Here is a 22,841-nt window from a genome sequence, read left to right as displayed (position 1 = left end):
TGAGGATTCCAAAGCGTTGAAACCTGGACCGGCTCAGCCATCAGCTGGGTGTAGCAGCCAGAGAAAGGGTTCTGTGGTGTCGCATGCAGACATCTTGATAGCCCTGTGGAGTCCGATGGGAAGAAGATAGGATGTGAGGGGGGAGAGGGGCCAGGTTGGGGGCTCGAACTCACTAGGTGAAAGGCATTTTATCAGGCAAGCTTTCCTGGAGAAGTGAACAGTTCCTCGAGGCAAGTCCCTGTCCTTACTACCTGTCTGATGGCTCAGAGCAATGAGGTGAATGCCGCTTGCCCGCCATGTGGCTTGCTAATGAGGTTCTCCTGAGTTTTCTTGTAAGATCGTGGGGCTCTGTGATGGAGAGGACCGATTCCACCCTCAGCCTTACCCTCAGAGGGAAATCGATGTCCCGGTAACGTGTAGAGATGAGAGAATGTTTTTGTGTTAGAAGTTAGTGAATTGAAAGCAGAGAAGTAGCGTCTTGAGATCTCTCTTTGCATGCTCGCTCACTCTCAGGTTTTTGGCGGCAGGTTAAAGGGCTGCATTTAAATACTCAGGAGGCTGGCTGGGCTGGGGTTGACCTTGCTGGCTTTGAATCTGGTCAGGTGTCTCCAGTTGGGTGAGCCGGAGTGAGGTCTTTAACCCCCACTGCCTCCCTCCGTGCAGCTGTGAACGTTACAGGAGTTAATGTGTGCCTGAACATTTATATTTGGATGCGTAAAATAGAGAAAAGTGCTCCTCAAACATCGTTTCTCATTTCTGCCTTTTTTTGCCTCCAGAGATGTATTGATGACCCATGGCCCACAGGACATATATTGCCCTTTGACCTTTAATGTTGTCCTAATAGCCACTTCCTCTGTGTTCTCTGAAAAACACAGATGTAGACTCAGACTTCCATCTGAACTACAGGAGGAGACAGGCTGTGAAGTGTTTGTGTGTGTGTGTGTGTGTGTGTGTGTGTGTGTGTCGTGGGACAGGAGGGTGGTGTGACTTTAAAAGTGTTGGGACCAAACATTCAGGACACAATGGAAGCGTCTGGGCTTTGGCATCCACCCACCCACTCCAAACTAGTCTAAGACCCTCAGGGTTAAGAAACTCTCAAGGAAGCATAAGTAATCAGTGTCCTCTTCATAATAGTAAAAAATGTCCTAGGTTATGATAGGAAGATGAAAATAATTCCTTGAGCTCCTGGAGCAACTTGATCAGAGCTGCCCAGTACCCCACTCAGTCATCCCTGCAGACCCCGGAGGACTGGCGATCACTTAAAGTAAAAAAACTCCCTCTGACTGATGTCTCAGTGGCCGAGGTGGAATCCGGACCTCCTCCCAGATGCCTGGCTGATCACAGGAATCCCAGCATTTCTAAGTCACATCTTCTGTCTTCCCTTTACCACCATCAGTGTTCCTAAACCTGGACCCTCAGACCCAGTTCCCGGGGGAGTGGCTGTGTTGGGGCAGTGACTGTGCAGGCCTGATGTCGCGTCTCCCTCCTGGGCTGGTGGGAGTCCGAGTGGGCCCTCTGAACCTGTGTCTGTCCTTGCAGGCAGATTCCCCAGGCGACGGCTTCAATGAAGGATGGCAAATGGGAGCGGAAGCAGGTGAGCAGCGGCCTTGACTCACCCCACCTGGGCTCAGGGCCCAGGGTGCACTCACCTTGCTGACTTCAGCTTCTTTCCTTCTGCCCGTTTGGTTGCAGTTCATGGGAACAGAGCTGAATGGAAAGACCCTGGGAATTCTTGGCCTGGGCAGGATTGGGAGAGAGGTGGCTACCCGGATGCAGTCCTTCGGGATGAAGGTAAGATGCTGCTGGAACCCTCTGATGTGAGACTGCGGTGGCAATTTTGGAAGAGGCCTGGCTGGGCAGAAGCCAGATGCTTTGTTCTAGGAGGGTCTGACCCTCTTTTGGAGCTCCTGTCTAAATAAGCGTTAAAGCCAAGGAGAAAGAGAACATTGACCTGCCGAGCGGGACTCAAAAGCTGGGAATACTTGGTGGGAGTCCTTTAGCTCTCGGAGGAGTGAAGAGCCCTGACTGCCAGTGAACCAGGGATTGATGGCTGTGTTGAGACCTTGGTTCTTGTCTTCACAGTTTGAAAGAATTTTGAAAAAAGAGACACGATACTGTATTGAGGAATGTATTGCAAAGGAAAAAGAATATTTCGAAAGTTAAGTGCACAGTAGAAAGTACACCTTGGGAGAGAGAATTCAGGTGGCTGAATTCTCATAAGGATGAGGCAGTATTGATTACTGCCGGAGAAACTCCCTTTATGGGGATTGTATGTGATTATTCATAAGGAGGGGGGAAGAGGTGTTACCAGTAAGCATGTTTCGGGTGGTGCTCTGGGTGTACATGAGTAGCAGCTGTACATGCCTGTTCACTCGGCACACCTTCAATCTCCACCCCGGAGTGTGTTTTCTTTTCTTCTTCTTCTTCTTATTTTTATTTAAGATGGGGTTTCGCCATATTGGTCAGGCTGGTCTTGAACTCCTGACCTCAGGTGATCCGCCCGCCTCAGCCTCCCAAAGTGCTAGGATTACGGGCGTGAGCCACCGCGCCCGGCGTGTTTTCTATGACAGTGAGCAGGGGGCCAGGTTGAGGACAGGAAAAATCAGTGCACAGGCTCTCCGGATGGGGAGCTCGCTACTGAAGATCGCTTGGCTTGAATGAGCTCGATTCTGATATGAATACCAAGGTTTACTGGGCTTTGGGATCACCGCGGCTGCTGCGTCCGTCTGAGAACACGGTCGCTTCCTTGACTACCTATCTTGCTTCACAGGGAGGACGCTTGTGTCCTGCCCATTCTTTCTTTCCTTCCGAGTTTTGTTGTGTCTGTTTTCCTGTGATAATTCAGAAAACAGGAACAAGTTTGTGGCCTCACAGTGCAGCCTTACATCCATTGGTCCATTTGTCCTTCTAGTTTCCTTCTATAGTCCAGAAGAGATTTAAAGGTGCTTATGTATGTATACTACGATATGATTGTAGCACCTATGGGGGCTGGGAGACCTCACACTTGTCTCAGAAATCACACCTGCCTCCTGCCTTCCCCAGGTCTCTGTGTTTTCCTGCTCTGGGAGCTCAGCAGGCTTCTGGCTAAGGGAAGGTTTCAATCAATAGCAGGGCTGCCTACTTGAGCTAATCCAGGTGACCCTGCAAATGAGAGAGGCAGTTCAACTACGAGAGGGCATCCGCCGGGCTTCCCAGACAGGCCAAAGAGATGAACCCACTAAGGCTGCTATCAGACATCTCTCTGTTCACTATCTGTTTTAGGGAATTACAGGGATTGTGGGTTCAAACTGCAGCCAGGAAGTCTTTATCAAACATTAGGAAAACAGTTTTGACAACCAGATCGTGTCAGATCTAGAAAAGTTTACATAGAACTGCTATGAGCCGGGCGTGGTGGCTCACGCCTGTAATCCCAGCACTTTGGGAGGCTGAGATGAGTGGATCACGATGTCAAGGGTTCGAGACCATCCTGGTCAACATGGTGAAACCCCGTCTCTACTAAAAATACAAAAAATTAGCTGGGCATGGTGGCACACGCCTGTAATCCCAGCTACTCAGGAGGCTGAGGCAGGAGAATTGCTTCAACCCTGGAGGTGGAGGTGGCGGTGAGCCGAGATGGCGCCATTGCACTCCAGCCTGGGTAACAAGAGCAAAACTCCGTCTCAAAAAAAAAAAAAAAAAAAAAAAAAGAACTGCTATGGATCTTTCCCTTTTTCTACATCCCTCCTACCTTCTTAGAGTTAGAAGGGATCTTATTGATTAACACTTGATTTTATATTGACATCTATAATCTGTAAGCTTATACCTAAGGACTCATAGCAAATGGACAGTAGCCTAGAGCCTGGTAGGCAACCCATTGTACCTACTGACTATCACCCTCTCCCTCCTGCCTCTACTCCCCCACCTTATTTACTTAAGTCAGGCAGACATCTCTTCTAAGCCTCTGCACTGAGAAGGGCCAGGTATGTTCTCTATCCCTGGATTCCTGAGCCAGGCGGATGCCGCTCAGCGGGATCATTGATTATGTAAACAAACCACAGCCTTGCCCCCTCTGCAGGGATGGTGGGATGCCATAAGCCACAAAGAGTGCTTCCTCTTCCATCTCCTTTTTTTTTTTTTTTTTTTTTGAGACGGAGTTTCGCTCTTGTTGCCCAGGCTGGATGGAGTGCAATGGCGCGATCTCGGCTCACTGCAACCTCCGCCTCCCGGGTTCAGGCAATTCTCCTGCCTCAGCCTCCTGAGTAACTGGGACTACAGGCACTCACCACCATGCCCAGCTAATTTTTTGTATTTTTAGTAGAGACGGGGTTTCACCATGTTGACCAGGATAGTCTCGATCTCTTGACCTCGTCATCCACCCGCCTCGGCCTCCCAAAGTGCTGGGATTACAGGCGTGAGCCACCGCGCCCGGCGCCTCCATCCCCTTTTTTAAGGGATCAAGGGTCAAGGTTTAGCCCATGGAGAACTTTGATCTAAAAGGCAGAGGTCAGGGGTTAAGTAAAACTGAAAGCACACATAGCCAGATGGGTGAGCATTTCACTGATGAAGCTCCAGGCCAGTGGCCGAGCCAAGGCTCCTGCCCTCTTCCCCAGGGGACACTCTTCCCCATGACTCCCCTTCCCTGGGCCCTCCCTCTCCGTGGCACCACTACACATGAGATTCCTGGCTCAGCAACATTCTTCGTCATGGTCATGGAGACTTCAGCAATGAAAAGCCCCACCTCCTTCCTGAACGATTAAGGTGATAGGTAAGCTTGTCTGTCCATCTGGCGCTGCCCAGCTCTCTGCCCTGGGCTGGTTCTAGGAGGCGCAGGGGTATCTGGGGCCTTGAGCTTCAGTTTCAGGAAATGGCTGACACCTCCCGGCATGTGTTTGATTGAAAGAGATGTCTACCGCCTGCTCATTTCAGTGTTAATCTGTGCCTCGAGGCAGGTCACCCACCAAATGTTTTATTCTCATTTCCAGCACGGTGTAGAGGGTGCTGGTGCCTTTACTTTGTGTTTCTTCTGTCCAGAAGTCTCTGGAGAGTCATTCTTCACTGTCTCACACTTCCAGCATAATGCTGTTTGTAAACCCCTGAAACATGATCTAGATGGTCCCGCCTCCCACCTCAGCCCCTCTGGAGCTGCCTGGACCTCATCATTCTGGAGGGCCTAAGTGGCCTCTCTTTGTGCTCAGCTGCTTACCTGGACCACATCATTATTACACTTTTGAGTCTGGATGAATTTTGTCTCAGGGCAGAGAGATCACCAGCCTGTGTCATTCGATGTTCTAGTTGCCTTGGAGAACAAGATTTTCTAAAGGGAAAGGAAGATTCTTGAACAGATTGTGAAATAGATGTATGAGCATCCACACAGTAAGGATCAGTGTTTATTAAACACAGGTTATTTCAAACTAGCCTCATTCTCTCTTTGGGAATCATTATTAAACTGGTAGAGTATGGAAATTCCTGGATGTCATATACCTGGATTACTTAAAATTATGTTTTAATCATTTAATAAAGGATTACATTCTCATATAAATTAAAACACAGACAAGGCTATGCTTGATTACCATCTGAATCCTGGTCTCCTCACCTTAACGTCAATTTAGCATTTCATCCCAGACTTTTCTATGCATTTGCACAGAATGCACATAGTTCCATGCCTGTGGATGGATACTATGCCTGCAAATAATAGACTATTGTTCAGGATGTTAAGCAAAAAACGTTTATCCCAGAACAGCTAAATCTGTCACACTTTTAAATGGTTGTGTGGAATTGCTGTGTGGATAAATTGCTTTTATTTGGCCATTCTCTCAATGATGGGCATTCAGATTATTTACAGGTGTGGATTTCGGTAAGTGCGCTTTCATGATTCCCTCGGGGTTCTGCTTAGCGCTGTTGGAGAATGAGCCGCCTCAGTTTGGAGGGAGACTGTGATAGTGCCAGGCTCTGCCTTACCCACCATTCTCGTGGTCAACAGCCTGGACCACGAGTCGTTTGTGGGTGGCAGGAAGCAAGGACAGGTAGTTAATACTTAAGGGTGTGAAATCGGGTCCGAAAGACATATGAAGGCTAGAATCGTTGGGCACCCTTCCAGGAAATTTGTCAGAAGCTTTTCTTGGGGAGCAGGGCTTTGGTTTACAAAAGAGCAGTGTGGTTATCAGCAGCATAGCTGATAGAAAAGATAATGTGACCTTCGGCCGCATTAAAAGAAGTATGTCTTTTGGAGCAAGGGAAGTGACATTCCCCACCCTCTGGCCTGACCAGCCTGCAGCCTGCCTGTGGTCTGAGTCACACAGGTCTTAGGCTCTGTACTGTTCTGTCTGCGTGAAACTTTTTCTTGACTGTGTTGCTGAGTAACAGGTCAGAGACTCAACTCATTCATGCTGATGTGTTCCTTCTCATGTGTTTCAAGAGGTGAGGCTTGTGCTTTCTTACCAAGATTTTCCAGGAGGGAACAGACAAGCATCTCTTAACAGTTTCTTTGTTGCCAGCCTTGCGACAAATCCAACTTTAGTCCAGAGGGACGGATGTTGAACCTGAGGGACCAGTCATCACTGATTCTTTCAGATCCAGCTAATGTTTGCTGAGGTCTGCGTCGGTTCCCGTGCTTGAAATGACTCTGTGGGGTCAGAATTATTATCCCAGGTTTATAAATAAGGAAACTGAGGCCCAGGAAGGTTCTATGATACACTGAAGGTAATGTGACTATGAACTGTTAGAATCCAGCTCAGCCTTCCAGGCTGATACTCTTTGCCCAATACCACCCGACTCTATTCACGATCCATTGTAGTTAAACAGTCCCTGTCTCACGTCACTATGCTGCTTAGCTATTCCAAGGACACACACTCTCCAGAATAGGCAGCTTCTATCCCACTGTGGTACCTGCAATGTTTATTGCCCAGAGCAGTGATTTTTCGAACTCAGAGCCTCAGGTTCTGGCAAGGTGCCTTAGGGACACAGGTGGGAGCAAGGAGGGACCCAGGGAGACAGCAGGCGGGGGCAATTTGAGCTTCACCTCTGCAGCTTTGAACTGATCTGTTTTTATACTGGGCCTCTGTTTAAGGTGTCATTGCACAGGTAGGGAGAGTTCCAATGCTAAATTAAAAATTCGGCTATAGGGCAGAGAGAGCGTGTGACCTTGAAGGCTCTTACTCAGAGCCTCTTGGACTGGGAGGCCTGCTTGCTCTGGTCTTTGCTCTGCTGAGCCAGCATACCCACCAGCCTCTCAGGGCTGCTTTCCGTGACCTCAGGCAACTAGGAGTCACCAGCTGCCCTGGAGTCCTGCTTAGAAAGTGAGGTTTCCTCTGTTGCCTCCACATCAGGAGTCTGTCCTGGGGCTGGGATTGAGGTGAGGGAACCCCTTCATGCTTCTCCCCAAGGCTTCTCTCCGGGAGTAGTCTTTGAATGGTGTGTACCCAGAGCTGCTCCAATTTCTGTGTATTAGGACACCTGACCCTTTCCAGGACACATCAGGACCTGACCCTGGCAGGCACGTGTGTCCTGGGCCTGATGTCACCCTTTCCATCCCCTCAACATTGTCTCCTAGTGTTGGAACCCCACCCCCTAGCTGAGTTCACCTCTTCTCTGCCCTGGTTATCTCAAATGGAAAATGAGAACAGAGGTTTACTCAGTGACATTCCTTCCCTGTAGTCATCTGCAGATAAATGAGATACTCTTCTGTGAAAGAAGGAAGCTGAGTCAGTGCTTTGCTCCTCTCCCCAGCCCCTATCCCTGCAGCCCCAGGCACCTGCCTGTGGAGGGGGCCAGGCTCAGCCTGCAGGGTCCTTCCTCCTGCCAGCCCCCAGGCTGTTCTTGAAGCAGATGTCAGCCAGTCTGGATCTTGCAATCTCTATTGGTATTCCTCTCCTCTCCCCGACTCCATGTGAGAAAAAAAAATACATCTGGATTAGAGATGAACGGGGCCATTGTTCTGCCGGCCTCAGATCCAGCAAAGAAGACTTGTGACAACGATGGCAGGAACCCCACCTCCTCCCTTGATACTTTCTTCCCCCCCACCCCCAGGAATGAGTACATTAGCTGGGCACAGTGGCTCATGTCTATAATCCCAGCACTTTGGGAGGCCAAGGTGGGTGGATCGCGAGGTCAAGAGATCAAGACCATCCTGGCCAACGTGGTGAAACCCAGTCTCTACTTAAAAAATTCAAAAATTAGCTGGGAGTGGTGGTGTGCACCTGTAGTCCCAGCCACTCAGGAGGCTGAGGCAGGAGAATTGCTTGAACCCGGGAGGCGGAGGTTGCAGTGAGCCGAGATCGCGCCATTGCACTCCAGCCTGGCGCTTAGCGACAGAGCAAGACTGTCTCCAAAAAAAAAAAAAAAAAAACCCCACAAAAAACCACCTTATAAAGAAAAAGCCCGAGGGGAGCAGCAATGTCTGAAAAAGACCACCTGCATTCTGAGCTGGCAGTTCTTACAGGGCAGTGGGAGGGGGGGCGGCAGTATCTTTCCCCAAAACCTGCCTAATCGTTAGCGTGGGACCATTTGGCTTTCCTTATTCCACAAGGCTAAAGATGAAAAAAGAGATCCAGAGGCTTCACCTTACTCATAACCATTTTCAACTTCTGCCCTAGAAGTACTGAACTTGAAGTCCTCTTCCCTGCTATGTTCTTTTTTCTCATTATTTTTTCTGAGACAGGGTCTTGCTCTGTCACCCAGGCTACAGCGTCAACCTCCGAGGTCCAAGCGACTCTCCTGGCTCAGCCTCCTGAGCGGCACAGGTGCGTGCCACCACACTTGGCTAATTATTTAATATTTTTGTAGAGGAAGAGTCTTACTATATTGCCCAGCTAGTCTCAGACTACTGGGGTCAAGTGATCCTCCTGCCTCAGCCTCCCAAAGTGCTGGGATTACAGGCATGAGCCATGGCACCCAGCTTTCCCATTATGTCCTAAAATATCTATTCTGTATCCCTAATTTCAAAAGTAATTTATGAATATGTAGTGGAGAACTTGAAAGCACAGGAAAGTAAAGGAGAAAACTAATACCACCAGCCAGGGACTACTGCTGTGAAAGTACTGTGCTGTGTGTTCTTGGCTTTTACCCAGTTCCTACATCCTCTCTCGGGGTTAAGGGGAATTTCTCTTCAAATAATTCCCAGGGACTGAATGTGAGAGTGAGGGATGTCTGCAGTTATCCGCTTGCTCCTTTAGTTAGGGTTGAGGATCCAGGTTCGCGGGGGACTGACCTGTGCCTTTCCACGCAGTGGGCGGTGACTGCGGGAGGCTGCGGGTCAGGCCTCCGGGTTGAGAGGGCACGCGCCCTTGCACCCGCTCCGCGTCCCGCCTTCCACCCCTGTGGCCCTCCTCCTTCGCTTCTGCTCACTCTGTTTTAGTACCTGGGGCACCTGTCTGTTTTCCGGACTGGCCCTTCCAGCTGCAGCTGTCATTCCTCCTCCCTTTCCTGGCTGTCTGCTCCCCACGTGACTGCCCTCCCTCGCTGCTTTCTGAGGACTTCCAGGCTCCACCTGGTCCAGACGCACGTGAGCTACTGTGGCATCTGTGTGTGGTCAGAGCGTGGAGGCACACACACACAGCTCTGGCCATGGCCCTCCTCATTGTGGAAGTCCTGCTTCCCTCAGCTCTCAAGCAGACAGGCACCGTCCCAGCACCTTTGCGCTGTCATCAGAATTAAACTGGAGAATTAATTAAGCTGAGCATGGTACTGAGTGTACTGCAAATGCTCATAAAACATTTGGCATTCTTAAAAACAGTACTCAAAATTAAGAATGACACTCCCTCCCTCTGTCTCCTGACCAGACGATAGGGTATGACCCCATCATTTCCCCAGAGGTCTCGGCCTCCTTTGGTGTTCAGCAGCTGCCCCTGGAGGAGATCTGGCCTCTCTGTGATTTCATCACTGTGCACACTCCTCTCCTGCCCTCCACCACAGGTAGGTGCGTCCGTACATTGTGGGTTGGCACAGAAGCCACAGACCAGTTAACAAATGGGCCCTCCGCCTGGGCTTTCTGCAGGCGCTGGTAACCAGCTGTGGGGAGGGGGTCCACCCAGGTCCTGCAGAGCCTGGTGCTTTGTTAGATGCCCCTGCAGCCAATAGGGGAGGTCGAGCCAGCTGGACGTGCTTGGGTTCTAGGTGACCTGGGCACAGGGATGACCAGTGACCCCCGTGGATGCTTCCTGCAGCCCCCGCAGGGCTTTCTGATTCCCAGACCCACTCGAAACAGTAAGATCTCAAGAATTTCTAAGACGTTTCTCAACTGAGTCTGGCCCAGATCCATAACAGGGACTGCTGCCCCAGCGCGTCCCCGGAGGAAGAGATGAGACCGAGGCGGCTGCCGTCCAGCAGGAGAGGCGCTCTGGGGCAGAACTGGCTCCACGGAAGGGAAGACCCTGGGAGCCAGGGGTGAGCGTGGGGACCCTGGTGCTGCCCCAGCAGGAAGATGCTTCGCTTTCTTCCAGGCTTATTGAACGACAGCACCTTTGCCCAGTGCAAGAAGGGGGTACGTGTGGTGAACTGTGCCCGTGGAGGGATCGTGGACGAAGGCGCCCTGCTCCGGGCCCTGCAGTCGGGCCAATGTGCCGGGGCTGCGCTGGATGTGTTTACGGAGGTAAGTGCCTGCGGCCTCAGCGTCAGGAGGAGGGGAGAGTTCGGGAGCAGAGATGCCTGTGGCCGGGAAAGCCTGGCGTTTTACAGGCCTCTAGCTTATTGTCTCTTTCATCCGTGGTAAACGGGGGAAAATTGTATTGCCAAAAACACACCCGTGTGGTTTGAGGAGCCTTTGCCGAGCTGGGTATTGAGGCAGCTGTGTGGTTTTCTGCAAAACTCGGGTTTCAAAGGGGACCCAGTTCCTGGTTCCAGGCTCCTCAGACTGCTACCATATTGACAAAGATAGAGGCGCAAATCAGTTCTGTGGTTGAGGGTCTGGGGCAGGGAGAGGGGGGGTTGGTGTGTTGTTAGAAGACCCTGATTGAAATGCAGCCCCACTGCCAAGCAGATGTCCTTCCCAGTGTCCATCGGCATTCCTCTTCCCTTCTTCTCTTCCTGGGTAGACAGAAGTGCGGGGATACTGGCAGGATTCCCTCAGGGTCCTCAGGGTGGGCTGCTCTCCCAGCAGGAGCGGAGGCTCAGCCGCACACCAGGTCCAGTAGGGAAGAGTGCATTTGCCCTTTAATCCTGCTGGCTCCTCTCCTGAGAGATCCTGCCCTCAACATTGGGGCTTCTCCCCGTGAGGAAGGGAAAGGGCGTGGACTTTGGATTGGGTGGTTGTGATTCACGGGTTACTAGCTATGTGTCCTGGGAAGGTCCCTGGCCCTCTCTGAGCCCCTGTAGCACTCACTGGCTACTCCCAGCCCGGGGCATACAGTGCCTTTTGGTTTGTAACCCTGCTCATCTTTCTCAACTCTGAGATTATAAGCTCCCTGAAGACAGGGCAAACCTTGTCCATCTTTGTATCACTATCCTCCCTAACACAGCACCTTCTCCTGCTCTCTTGCACCACGTGCTGGTGGTAAGGGACTCTCGGGGTTACGTGATTATGGTCTGGCTGGGATTACAGGGTTACACGATTACGCGTGGCTGGAAATCCCAGGGTTACGTGGTTACGCGTGGCCGAGACTCCCGGGGTTACACGGTTACACGTGGCCGGGACTCCCGGGGTTACATGATCAAAATTCAGTGGGACCAACAGAGCCCCCAGGAGAATGTGCAGAAGATGCCTAAATAACATTCCCAAGGGCGATCTTGTCAGTGAGCAGAGGGTGGAGAACGCGCCGCAGGGCGGGGTGGGGGAGCCACAGACCAGCAGCCTGTGCTGAGGAGAGCCGGGATGCGGTTACCTGCGTGGAGTGTCTGTGAAGAGCAGGACACTGCTAAGAGTCCAGTGAGGCACATGGACAGCAAGTGCGTGGATGCAGGGGCTGAGTTTCAGGGAAGAACCCAGAAACAACAGCAGTTTAACCTTCCATGTTAAAGGTGCATAATCCCCACAGTAATGTGAGGGAGATAGGATCAACCCATTTCACAGATAAAGAAACTGAGGGTTAGATCAAGGTTCGCCGCCAAGTACCTAGGTGGTAAGTGGTGAAGGTGAGATCTGAATCTGGTTCACACTTTCTGCTCTGTCCGCTCTGCTGAGATGGAACATTCATGAGGAAGCCCACTGTTGAGTCCAGTGACCACCCTGACAAGACAGAAGCAGAGGGCAGCAGCACCCCGACTGCCTTCCCTCCAACTGTCCTGTTCCCTGGGATGGCCCAAGTGGGTGTGAACAGTTCATGGCAGCCAACCTAGAGTTCTCTCTTTCTGGGCAGGAGCCACCACGGGACCGAACCTTGGTGGACCACGAGAATGTCATCAGCTGTCCCCACCTGGGCGCCAGCACCAGGGAGGCGCAGAGCCGCTGTGGGGAGGAAATTGCTGTTCAGTTCGTGGACATGGTGAAGGGGAAATCTCTCGCGGGGGTTGTAAGTATCACCACCTGGGGCTGGGGGCCAGGGGTCAGAGGGAGGAAAGGGAGGAAGGCGTCTTGTGGGGGCTGGTGACGGCCTGGGTGAACAGATTCAGCTCTGGGAACAGAAGATAAGGGAATCAAAAAAAAAAAAAAAAGAAGATAAGGGAATCTGCTTGAGTCAGCACTCTCCAGCGGGGGTGGGGGGGGGGAGCCTCCCATCTCCAGCCTCGACCAGAAGCTTTGTCAGCAGAGAGCCCGGCTCAGGCCTGTTACAACGTAGTCTTGCTGCAGAGATTGTGGCCCTGCCCAGGCCCAGCCTCTGGAGAAAGGCTCCTTTGTTCTCCACATGCCTTGGGAATGCAGGAGTGCCGCTTGGGTGCCAGTTAAGCGCAGCAGGTTGGGGACGTGGTGGGGGTGGCCTGTGTAGAAAGTTTGCCCTCTGTAAGCTCCCCAGACCCTTCCTTAACAGACTGCCCAATCCACTCGCAAATGAGCCCCCCATGCCGGCTGGGCCCCTTAACGTTCCCCGAATCATGGCATGAGACCCCGCTCCCTGTCTTTGCTTCCATCAAGCCCTTCCTGGCGTGTGCGTCCCCTTCGAGCTGAACCCGACTTACAAGTCCTGTGTCATTCATTCAGTCTGGGGATAGTCCTTAAATTCCACTGGGCACCAGACCTTGTCATAGCCCTTGGGAGACACAGGTGCATGAGGGAGGCGTCGCTCTGCTTCCAGGGGCTCGCCACCTCCTTAGGAAGTTTGGCTTGGCCTTTCCAGCCCCTTCTCAAATTCTGTGGTCAATCAACCGCATTTGTGTTATTAAGGTTCAGTTCCATGAGGTGATTTTTTTTTTTTTTTTAATCTTTCTACTTAACCTAAATTCTAAGTTCCCTGAGGATGAAAAAACATGACTTAAGCCTCCCTGCAGCTTGCGTGGGTGGGCCCAGGCCACAGAATTAGTACCCTCAAAGAGTCAGGGAAATGGCCTAGGGGTTCCCAACTGTCCTGGCTGACCCTCAGTCGGGGGATTTTCGCTCATGGGGACAGCACTGTGGCAGGAGAGACCGGGATGCTGGTTCCGCCCTCCCACCTCCAGATTGAGACCTCAGCCCTCCAGGCCTCTCTGCCCACTCCATGCTGAGGGAGGATGGGTGCCTACTGCAGCCCCACGCAGTCCACGGAAGTCATCAGGCCTAGGACCGGCAGCACAGGAGTGGGCCAGCAGAGACTCTGACCTGTCCGCGTCCTCCTCTGTCCTCTACGCTGTGGGGCTCCTCAGGGCAGAGCGCACTTCATTCATCTTGCACCTGGCCGGCCTCTGAGCAAGTTCATTCCTCCCAGGGGATGCGGCTCATGTTCCAGGCTGAGGTTTGGGCTCGTGACCATTGCCAGTCAATCCGGGCTTCAAGGTTCCACCCTTTCAGACTGCTCAGAAGGCAGCCGTCTGCCCTCCCCATCGCAGCTTTGCGATTTATTGCCGTTACCATTAGGTAGTGTTGACATTCCAGGGCTTTCCCTGAAAGGGACTCCCTAATGTAAGTTCCATCAAGTGGACCACAAAATGTTGCCGTCTTAGGAGGTTAAACCTCTTGGTCAGAATAACTACCCTTAGGCAGACTGAACTGTCCACCCACACCAGCAAATGGTCTCAGAGTAGCCAGTTGGAAAAAGAGACATTTTTGTGACATAGGAAGTATCTTTTCCTGATTCTTTCCTGCATTTTCTCCAGTTCAATTTTGTTCCAGCCTGACACAGAATAATAACATTAGGATCAGACTGGTGACCAAAAGCGCCTGCCTCCTCCCTGGAGTTCTCCCAACCTGTCATCCAGGGAAGCCTGTGAATCCCCCTTTTACTCAGGAGCCCTGTGACGGGCATCTCCCCAGGCATGGACTCTGCAGGCCCACACAGAGCACAGAGACACCGTGAGGTGCCTGCCTACGGGGACGCTTACTTGGCCTTGACTCTGCTCCGGGTCTCCCAGCAGCTGGCTGCCCCACCCCACTGCCCTTCCCCTCTGCATCCCCTTGGAGAGCATTCAGGGTCCCTGCAGCAAGAGGCCTGCGGACCTGCCGCCTCCCGCACTGGGGAGGCTCCCATGAAGCCCGCCTCGGCAGTCATTTCCAATACTGCGATTCTCTCTCTGTTTAAAAAACTATATTCTGGGCCAGGCGCGGTGGCTCAAGCCTGTAATCCCAGCACTTTGGGAGGCCGAGGCGGGTGGATCACGAGGTCAAGAGATCGAGACCATCCTGGTCAACATGGTGAAACCCTGCCTCTACTAAAAATACAAAAAATTAGCTGGGCATGGTGGCACGTGCCTGTAATCCCAGCTACTCAGGAGGCTGAGGCAGGAGAATTGCCTGAACCCAGGAGGCGGAGGTTGCGGTGAGCCGAGATCGCGCCATTGCACTCCAGCCTGGGTAACAAGAGTGAAACTCCATCTCAAAAAAAAAAAAAAAAAAGAAAGAAAATATTCTGGCAGTGATACCTTTATAAAAACAGAGAGAGAAGCATCTGTGTTTCCTTCTAATTACATCTTGTAGCTGCCTGTTTGAGTCACATCTTTCTCAGATGGCTGACTTTACAAGTTACCTCAATAAAAGTGGCCAGATGCCTAAATCAGAACCATAGTATTTTAAACCACAAAATGGAATTGACATTTTGGCCCAGAACAAGCTGGTTCCGTTATCAGGCCCCTGGTAGGGAGGGGGCGCACAGCCAGCCAGGTCCTAGACTTACAGCTTTTGGGGGATATGTGGCTTCTGTCCCCTCAGCGTCACTGCATGCCTCATGGTGGACTTCACGTGGGTTGATACTTGAAGCACAATCATCAAAACGTTGTGATAATTGATCATACTGTTCAGTGACAATGTAAATACTCACTTTTAAAAAGTCAAGATAGAAAATAAAAATGAAGGCAAATTGGGACTGCCCGAGAAGACCCGTTCCTCTTCATCCATGTTATCTTTGACTTCTGGGTGTTTTGTGTCAGACTCAACTTTACTGTGCTGTCCAACCCTTCCCCAGTGCAGACAAAACAAGTCTCCCATGGAGGGGCCCGGGTAGGACACAGTTCCACGAGAGGAATCATTTGGAGAGGTGGTGGCCTTCTGTATCCGTTTCTGGCTCTCCTCATCTGTAGGAACAAGTCATTGTCCTCTTGTTGGGGTTGATGGAAGCTGTCACCCACCAGGCAGCAAGGCATGAGTGACCCTAGGCTTTCTTTCCTGTGGAGCTGGGTCTTGGCAGCCAGACCTTGATTCAGGCTCTGCCATGGCTCTTCCTGACCACAGCCCCGCTCCTCCATCCTCTGCAGGTCAATGCCCAGGCCCTTACCAGCGCCTTCTCTCCACACACCAAGCCTTGGATTGGTCTGGCAGAAGCTCTGGGGACACTGATACGAGCCTGGGCTGGGTCTCCCAAAGGGACCATTCAGGTGATAACACAAGGTGAGCTGGGGAGCTTGCGGAGGGTGGGGGAGGAGGGGATGAGGGGGTGTGGGCTGTGCCCTGCTGGGTGTATCTGCTGCAGCACGCAGGGTTAGTGAGAGGCCGTGGGGGTGGCTTGGACCCTGCCCTGAGTACCACTCCCTTAGTACTGGTGGGAGGGTGGTAAAGGGAGGGGAAGAACAAGTCACTGGAAAGATATACTGAATTTTCATAAATGATGTTTATGTAGTATCTTTTTTTTTTTTTTTTTTTTTTTTTTGAGATGGAGTTTCGCTCTTGTTACCCAGGCTGGAGTGCAATGGCGCGATCTCGGCTCACAACAACCTCCGCCTCCTGGGTTCAGGCAATTCTCCTGCCTCAGCCTCCCGAGTAGCTGGGATCACAGGCACGCGCCACCATGCCCAGCTAATGTTTTGTATTTTTAGTAGAGACGGGGTTTCACCATGTTGACCAGGATGGTCTCGATCTCTTGACCTCGTGATCCACCTGCCTCGGCCTCCCAAAGTGCTGGGATTACAGGTGTGAGCCACCACGCCCGGCCTATGTAGTATCTCTAAGACGTACATGTTCTGGGTGCAAGGGAGGCCTCTACAAGATAAGAGTTTCATGTGAGAAGCTGTAGGATGGCTGGAGGGAGGACCCAGTTAAGCAACAGGATGCCGGATTCTGGTTGGTGGCCCTGCCGTTTGCCTGCTATATGACACTCTCTTCTGAGCCTCTGCCCTGGATTCTTCACCTGTAAAGTTGGAGTTAGGGGCAGATGAGTCAGGAGGCGGTGAGGACACTTTGTGCTCTGTGATTTACTAAGGTGGTCCCTTGGGCCGTCTGGCAGCCCTCGAGGGTGCTCGCTCAGCCGTGGAATGGGAATGAGCTCAGTGTCCTCTGTCCACCCCTCGGGCTGCTGAGCAGGCTGTGGCCACTTCTGCAGTGGATCCAGTACTGTGCAGATACGGTTGAGTGACCAAGGAGGGCTCCAGTTTCCTTAACTCTGTAGAGGTGTGTCTTTCCCCATGGACTGTTGAGCGCCCCACACTTGGGGGGAGATTGCGGGGTGAGGGCAGCTAAACCCCAGGCGTTGGCAATACCGGGGGTCCCCAGTGGCCTGGGTGTCCAAGCCCCGAAGGAAACGAGGTGGGGAGCTGGGCAGCACCTGCTTCGGTCGCTTCTTTCTGGTTTCATTTCCTGAGGCTGGCAAGGCTCTGAGTGCCAAGGAGGGGTAATCGTAGGGAGTTTTCCAGTGTCCCCGTGGGAAAGTAACAAGCCAGGTGTCCGGTTGGGGGAGGGGAGCGGAGTTGGGCTGAGTTTCGGGGCAGAGTTTCTCAAGGTGGTTAAAGCATCCTGGGTTTCCCAGCTTGGGCCGAGATTATGCCTCCTCTGAGCCCACTGAAGGGCACGTGGACCTGCCTGGGGCAGGCTACCCTTGGGGTCCCCAGGGCAACGAGGAGCCCAGAGTCCAGAGCTAGATGCCAGCGGCTTCCTGCCCCGTCCTGGGGTGCTTGACAAGCAGTGACCTCATGGCAGCTTCTCTGTCGGCAGGAACATCCCTGAAGAATGCTGGGAACTGCCTAAGCCCTGCGGTCATCGTCGGCCTCTTGAAGGAGGCTTCCAAGCAGGCGGACGTGAACTTGGTGAACGCCAAGCTGCTGGTGAAAGAGGCTGGCCTCAATGTGCGCCCCCCTCCCTTGTGCTGCGTCCCCGTCCCTGTCAACACCACCCCTCTTCCCCACACTTCCGGAGCCCATTCACTGAGCAGAGGCCTAGGTGCCAGTCTTGTGCCACCCTGTCCACCCATGAGGGGTAGCTGGTTTCTTCCTCTGCAAAATGGAGACACTGCCTGGCCCCGAGTGTGGCTGGTGACAGTGCTTTGTGTGTGACTGCTATGGGAACGAAGCCAGGAGCAGTAGCAGTGTCCCCATTCTCACGGCCAAAGAAAATGAGGGGCCAGTGTGTTTGACTCTACCCGACTGCCCTCGGGGATCCTCATGCCGTAGCACCCGGGTTCCCGACGCGCTTGCAATCTCTGCGAGCAAGCAGCGCCTCCTGCTCCCTCGCACGGTGTCCCATCGGTGCCTTTCCCTCTGGTTCTCTGTTTAGATCAAAGTCTGTGGCTCAGCCAGTGGGAGCTGGCAGAAGGGATAGGCATTAGAGCTGCCATGTCCTCACCCCTCTGCTCGCCTCCACTCCTGCCTCCCCGTCATGCCACTGATGCTGTGCAGGAAGCTGTGTCAGGGCAGGACGGGCCAGCGTCAGTCTCTTCACAGCCCTGCCTCCCTCCTTTTCTTTCCCCCCTGCTCCCCTCCAAGCCTTTGCCTGTGCCTGGCCGATTCCTTTGCCCTCCCTTTAAGGAGATCATTGGTTTTCCAGGAAGCTGATGCCCAGGGGCCCACAGCTTGGCCCATTTGCCCTCTCCCTTCTGGTCCTGAATTACTGAGCACGTTACCCAAGCTGGAGCCCTACGTCTCGCATGTGGGTGACTCGGCCGAGAGAGGAGGGTGGACGCGGCGCAGCCAGGAGGGGTAACTGTCACCTCGCCTTCTCGCAGGTCACCACCTCCCACAGCCCGGCAGCACCAGGGGATCAGGGCTTCGGGGAATGTCTCCTGGCTGTGGCCCTGGCAGGCGCCCCTTACCAGGCTGTGGGCTTGGTCCAGGGCACCACACCTGTGCTGCAGGGGCTCAATGGAGCTGTCTTCAGGCCGGAAGTGCCTCTCCGCAGGGGCCTGCCCCTGCTCCTATTCCGGACTCAGACCTCCGACCCTGCAATGCTGCCTATCATGATTGGTGAGGAGGGCCCTGGAGGGCTGGCTGGTGCCCTAGAGGCTGGGGTGGGGTCTGCCCTGGGATTGAGCTCTAGACCACCTTCCTTCAGCCTCTCTTCATGCCCTAGGGTGTGTCTGTATCTACACCATGCAGAGGGTCTGTCCTGCCAGTTTTCAGAACATTCAGGGAGTGGGTACTCAGTTCAAAGAGAGAAGGTGCCTTATCCAGGGTCACAGAGCAGCGTGGCAGGGTGGGCCCAGAGCCTCTACTCCTGCCCAGCTGTGGGTCCCGAGCTCGCCATGTTAAATACACTGGACCTGGCTGGGCACGGTGGCTCAAGCCTGTAATCCCAGCACTTTGGGAGGCCGAGGCAGGTGGATCATGAGGTCAAGAGATCAAGACCATCCTGGTCGACAAGGTGAAACCCTGTCTCTACTAAAAATACAAAAAAAAGTTAGCTGGGCATGGTGGCGTGTGCCTGTAATCCCAGCTTTTCAGGAGGCTGAGGCAGGAGAATTGCCTGAACCCGGGAGGCGTAGGTTGCAGTGAGCCAAGATCGCGCCATTGCACTCCAGCCTGGGTAACAAGAGCGAAACTCCGTCTCAAAAAAAAAAAAAAAAAAATACGCTGGACCTGCCTGTGGAGCCATAGCCCAGGAGCTCAGGGACATTGAGTGCAGGTTTCTTACTCCTCCTGCCTGTGGCCGGCCCTGGTGGCCAGCCCAGCTGCAACAAAGCCTACAAAGCCTCCAGCCATGGTGGGCATCTTGGACCTGCCCCAGTGCCCTGGGGCTTGGGCTGCTGTTTGGCAGAAGGTGTGCCTTCAAACGCTGAAGGGCCTGATTTCACCATCCTTGCTGGCTGCCCAAGGGACCTTTCCTGCTTTTTTTCCCTTGCTGCTGGATAAAACGAGCGATCAGCAAGTCGACAGCGACAGCTGACGGTCCTGGCGTTTCCGGAGAGTTGGGAATATCGGTGGAAGCTGGGCAGATGCCCTGTTGCTCTCCCATCCCAGCTCTTCGAGGCTGAGACCATCGTCCCCTCATTACACCTTTGATCACAGAAGCCTAGAACTTGTAACTCTGCTAGCAATCCCTCGCTCCTCCCCCCTCTCCCCCGCCATGCCCTGTGCCAACCAGGAGCTTCTTCTATTTCCAGGCCTCCTGGCAGAGGCAGGCGTGCGGCTGCTGTCCTACCAGACTTCACTGGTGTCAGACGGGGAGACCTGGCATGTCATGGGTATCTCCTCCTTGCTACCCAGCCTGGAAGCGTGGAAGCAGCACGTGACCGAGGCCTTCCAGTTCCACTTCTAACCTTGGGGCTCACGGGTCCCCGCCTCTGGGGCTTTTCTGAAGAAACCTACCCACTGTGATCAACAGGGAGAGAAGATCCACTTTCTTGGGCTGAACAAAGGCCTCTGACATTGCTTCCGTGGCGCTCTTCTGACCCTGTAGTACAGCAATAACCATCTAATAAAGACCCTACCAGCAACTCCAGTCTCTGTGTGGACATTACCCTAAAGCACCACCAGAGGGCGTTCACGGGCAGGCGTAGGGCTTGGTTTAGACCGCGGGAGGGTAGCAGGGATGGGGAGATCCGGAAGAGCAAATGGCTTGGGTGTGGATTCTTTGAAGACCATCCCTCTCTTGTCTATTACTCAGAGGCACTCTTACAGGAATAAAGCTCAGTGTATCTCCCAGGGCTACAGTATTTCAGATCCCTTCCATCTGGGAATATACATGCACATTAATAATTAAGATTCAACAGACGAGCCCAGCATTGTGTACCAGGCACTGGGCTAGGTGCCTTAAGAGGAGATTTCAAACCTGACCCTTTCTCCGTAGAAGTCTGTAGGAGAGACAGAGCATACAGAGGTCGCTGGAAACAGTGAGGGATGATGCTACAACAGAAGTGTATAGGGAATTCTCTTGAGTCCAGAGGAGGAAGTAATTTGAGCTAAGGATGTGGATGTCTCAGGAGGTGTTTAGAAGGATTTCATAAGGGAAAGAAAGTGTCAAATCATGGGGGGCATGAGAATATTTGGCAGGTTCACCCAGCAAGTTCAGTGTGGGTTGGGGTGAACGTGCCACTTTTCTTTGAAAGATGATTTTCATGAAAAATAACGGCTGAATGGTACTCTACCCAAAATGTTCACTTCAGGGAGCTTTTTCCCCATTAATAGGGGATGATGATCCACTCTTACTGTGTGCCCAGTAGTGTCTGTTTCAGAGATTCCGGGCCTGGCTAAGAAGGCCGGACACCGGGCAGTGCTTGGAGTCCAGCACTCTGGCCTCCTTAGTTCTGCGATGGAGCCAGGTGTCGATAGGAAGTACAGCACTAAAGGCGGTGCTAGCGTCGGCAGCGAGCTCAGAGGGACTGGCCTGGCTGTAGCTGAAGGGAGTGGGCCTGGGAGCGAATGCCACGGTCAACTTTGGACAGCTGTCCTACTGGGAACACAGTGTTGAATTCTAAGCCTCTGTTTCCTCGTCTGTGGGAGGGCTGATGGTGCTTCTCACAACTGCAGTGAGAATTACGGCATTAAGAAGTGCTTGTTGGGGCCGGGCGCGGTGGCTCAAGCCTGTAATCCCAGCACTTTGGGAGGCCGAGGCGGGTGGATCACAAGGTCAAGAGATCGAGACCATCTTGGTTAACATGGTGAAACCCCGTCTCTACTAAAAATACAAAAAAAAAATAGCTGGGCATGGTGGTGCGTGCCTGTAATCCCAGCTACTCAGGAGGCTGAGGCAGGAGAATTGCCTGAACCCAGGAGGCGGAGGTTGCGGTGAGCCGAGATCGCGCCATTGCACTCCAGCCTGGGTAACAAGAGCGAAAAAACTCCGTCTCAAAAAAAAAAAAAAAAAAAAAAAAAAAAGAAGTGCCTGTTGGGACGTGCCAGAATCACTTGGCGAACATTGGTTTCTTCATCCTATGCACTCCTGAGAGCAGACAAGCAGGTCGCTATTCCTTATATGGAGCCAACCCCATGAACCGAAGAGCTCTCTATGAGGCTTCATTGCAGTTACGTTCAGCCAGATCTAGACACCGGGTGTCCTGACAGCAGACAACCCATTCTCTTCCATTGGAAAAACACCTGTGTGCCTCGCATGGCATCTGCTGAGGTCACTTGAGTGCACTGGTAGCTAGAAAAACAGGCTGAAATTGATAAAGTTAAAAATTCAGTTAAAAATTGAGCTTATGGGGCCGGGTGTGGTGGCTCATGCCTGTAATCCCAGCACTTTGGGAGGCCGAGGGGTGGATCACGAGGTCAAGAGATCGAGACCATCCTGGTCAACATGGTGAAACCCCGTCTCTACTAAAAATACAAAAAATTAGCTGGGCATGGTGGTGCGTGCCTGTAATCCCAGCTACTCAGGAGGCTGAGGCAGGAGAATTGCCTGAACCCAGGAGGCGGAGGTTGCGGTGAGCCGAGATTGCGCCATTGCACTCCAGCCTGCCTGGGTAACAAGAGCGAAACTCCATCCCCCCCCCCAAAAAAAATTGAGCTCAATTTTCAGCCTCTCAGCCTCCTTCCTCATAAACCCCTAGACAAAACATGTTCTCTGCACTGAGGTAGTCAGAACAGTACTAGAAACCCAGATTACTTGAGCAACTCTAAATATCTTCCTAGACCGGGCCATGGAAGACGGCATGGGATGATGTCATTGCGTCACGTGTCCCATGGCCGTTCACATGACCTCTCCCAGACTTACATGGCAGGATTAGCTGTGAAATTCTGCCGCTTTCTTTAGGAACCACCGTAATACTTCTCATAGTCACTGCATTAATTTGCATTCCCATCAACAGTCTAGAAGGATTCCCTCTTCTCAACATCTTCACCAATGCTTGCTATCTCTCGTCTTCTTTGGTAACAGTCATCCTAAGACGTGTGAAGTGGCATCTTACTGTGCTTTGGATTTGCATTTCCCTGATGACTAAGTAAACAGGCAAGACGCGGAAAGAAAACTTGTGTTCAAATGCCTTGCTAGTGGAGGCAGGCCTGGCCTCTGATGCAGGAAGTATGGAAGGTTCTGGTTGCTGAGGCCGACTGAGGCTGACGGAGGCAGTTTCAGCACCCACACTTCACAGTGAGCTCCTGTGTGAACAGCAGCCAGGCCCGATACCTCCTGTCTCCAGAGCTAAGATCACTGCTGGATTTTCTCCCCTGCACACAGACACCGCTCCAGAGATCCTACGAAGGGCACATGTTGTCGTGCCAGGGATGCGAAT

The 22,841-nt window shown here is 52.7% G+C and overlaps 1 protein-coding gene across 2 annotated transcripts in view; it reads left to right on the top strand.

Annotated features, from left to right (window-relative positions):
• PHGDH (phosphoglycerate dehydrogenase) overlaps positions 1-20,105 on the top strand; it is a 33,542-nt gene extending 13,437 nt beyond the window's left edge. The window contains exons 4-12 of one of the 2 annotated variants that reach the window (XM_039460937.2): positions 1,540-1,594; positions 1,693-1,791; positions 9,756-9,888; positions 10,416-10,564; positions 12,267-12,419; positions 15,724-15,856; positions 17,393-17,523; positions 18,399-18,636; positions 19,773-20,105. In XM_039460937.2, the coding sequence (XP_039316871.2) occupies positions 1,540-1,594; positions 1,693-1,791; positions 9,756-9,888; positions 10,416-10,564; positions 12,267-12,419; positions 15,724-15,856; positions 17,393-17,523; positions 18,399-18,636; positions 19,773-19,927 (1,246 nt within the window). In that variant the 3' untranslated portion in view covers positions 19,928-20,105. The other variant, XM_074381179.1, reaches the window with a different exon arrangement.
• Positions 20,106-22,841: the final 2,736 nt, after the last annotated feature.

This window comes from Saimiri boliviensis, chromosome 11 (genome assembly GCF_048565385.1).
Source record: "Saimiri boliviensis isolate mSaiBol1 chromosome 11, mSaiBol1.pri, whole genome shotgun sequence".
Taxonomy (NCBI): domain Eukaryota; kingdom Metazoa; phylum Chordata; class Mammalia; order Primates; family Cebidae; genus Saimiri; species Saimiri boliviensis.
This window is presented reverse-complemented; position numbering and strand designations above follow the sequence as displayed.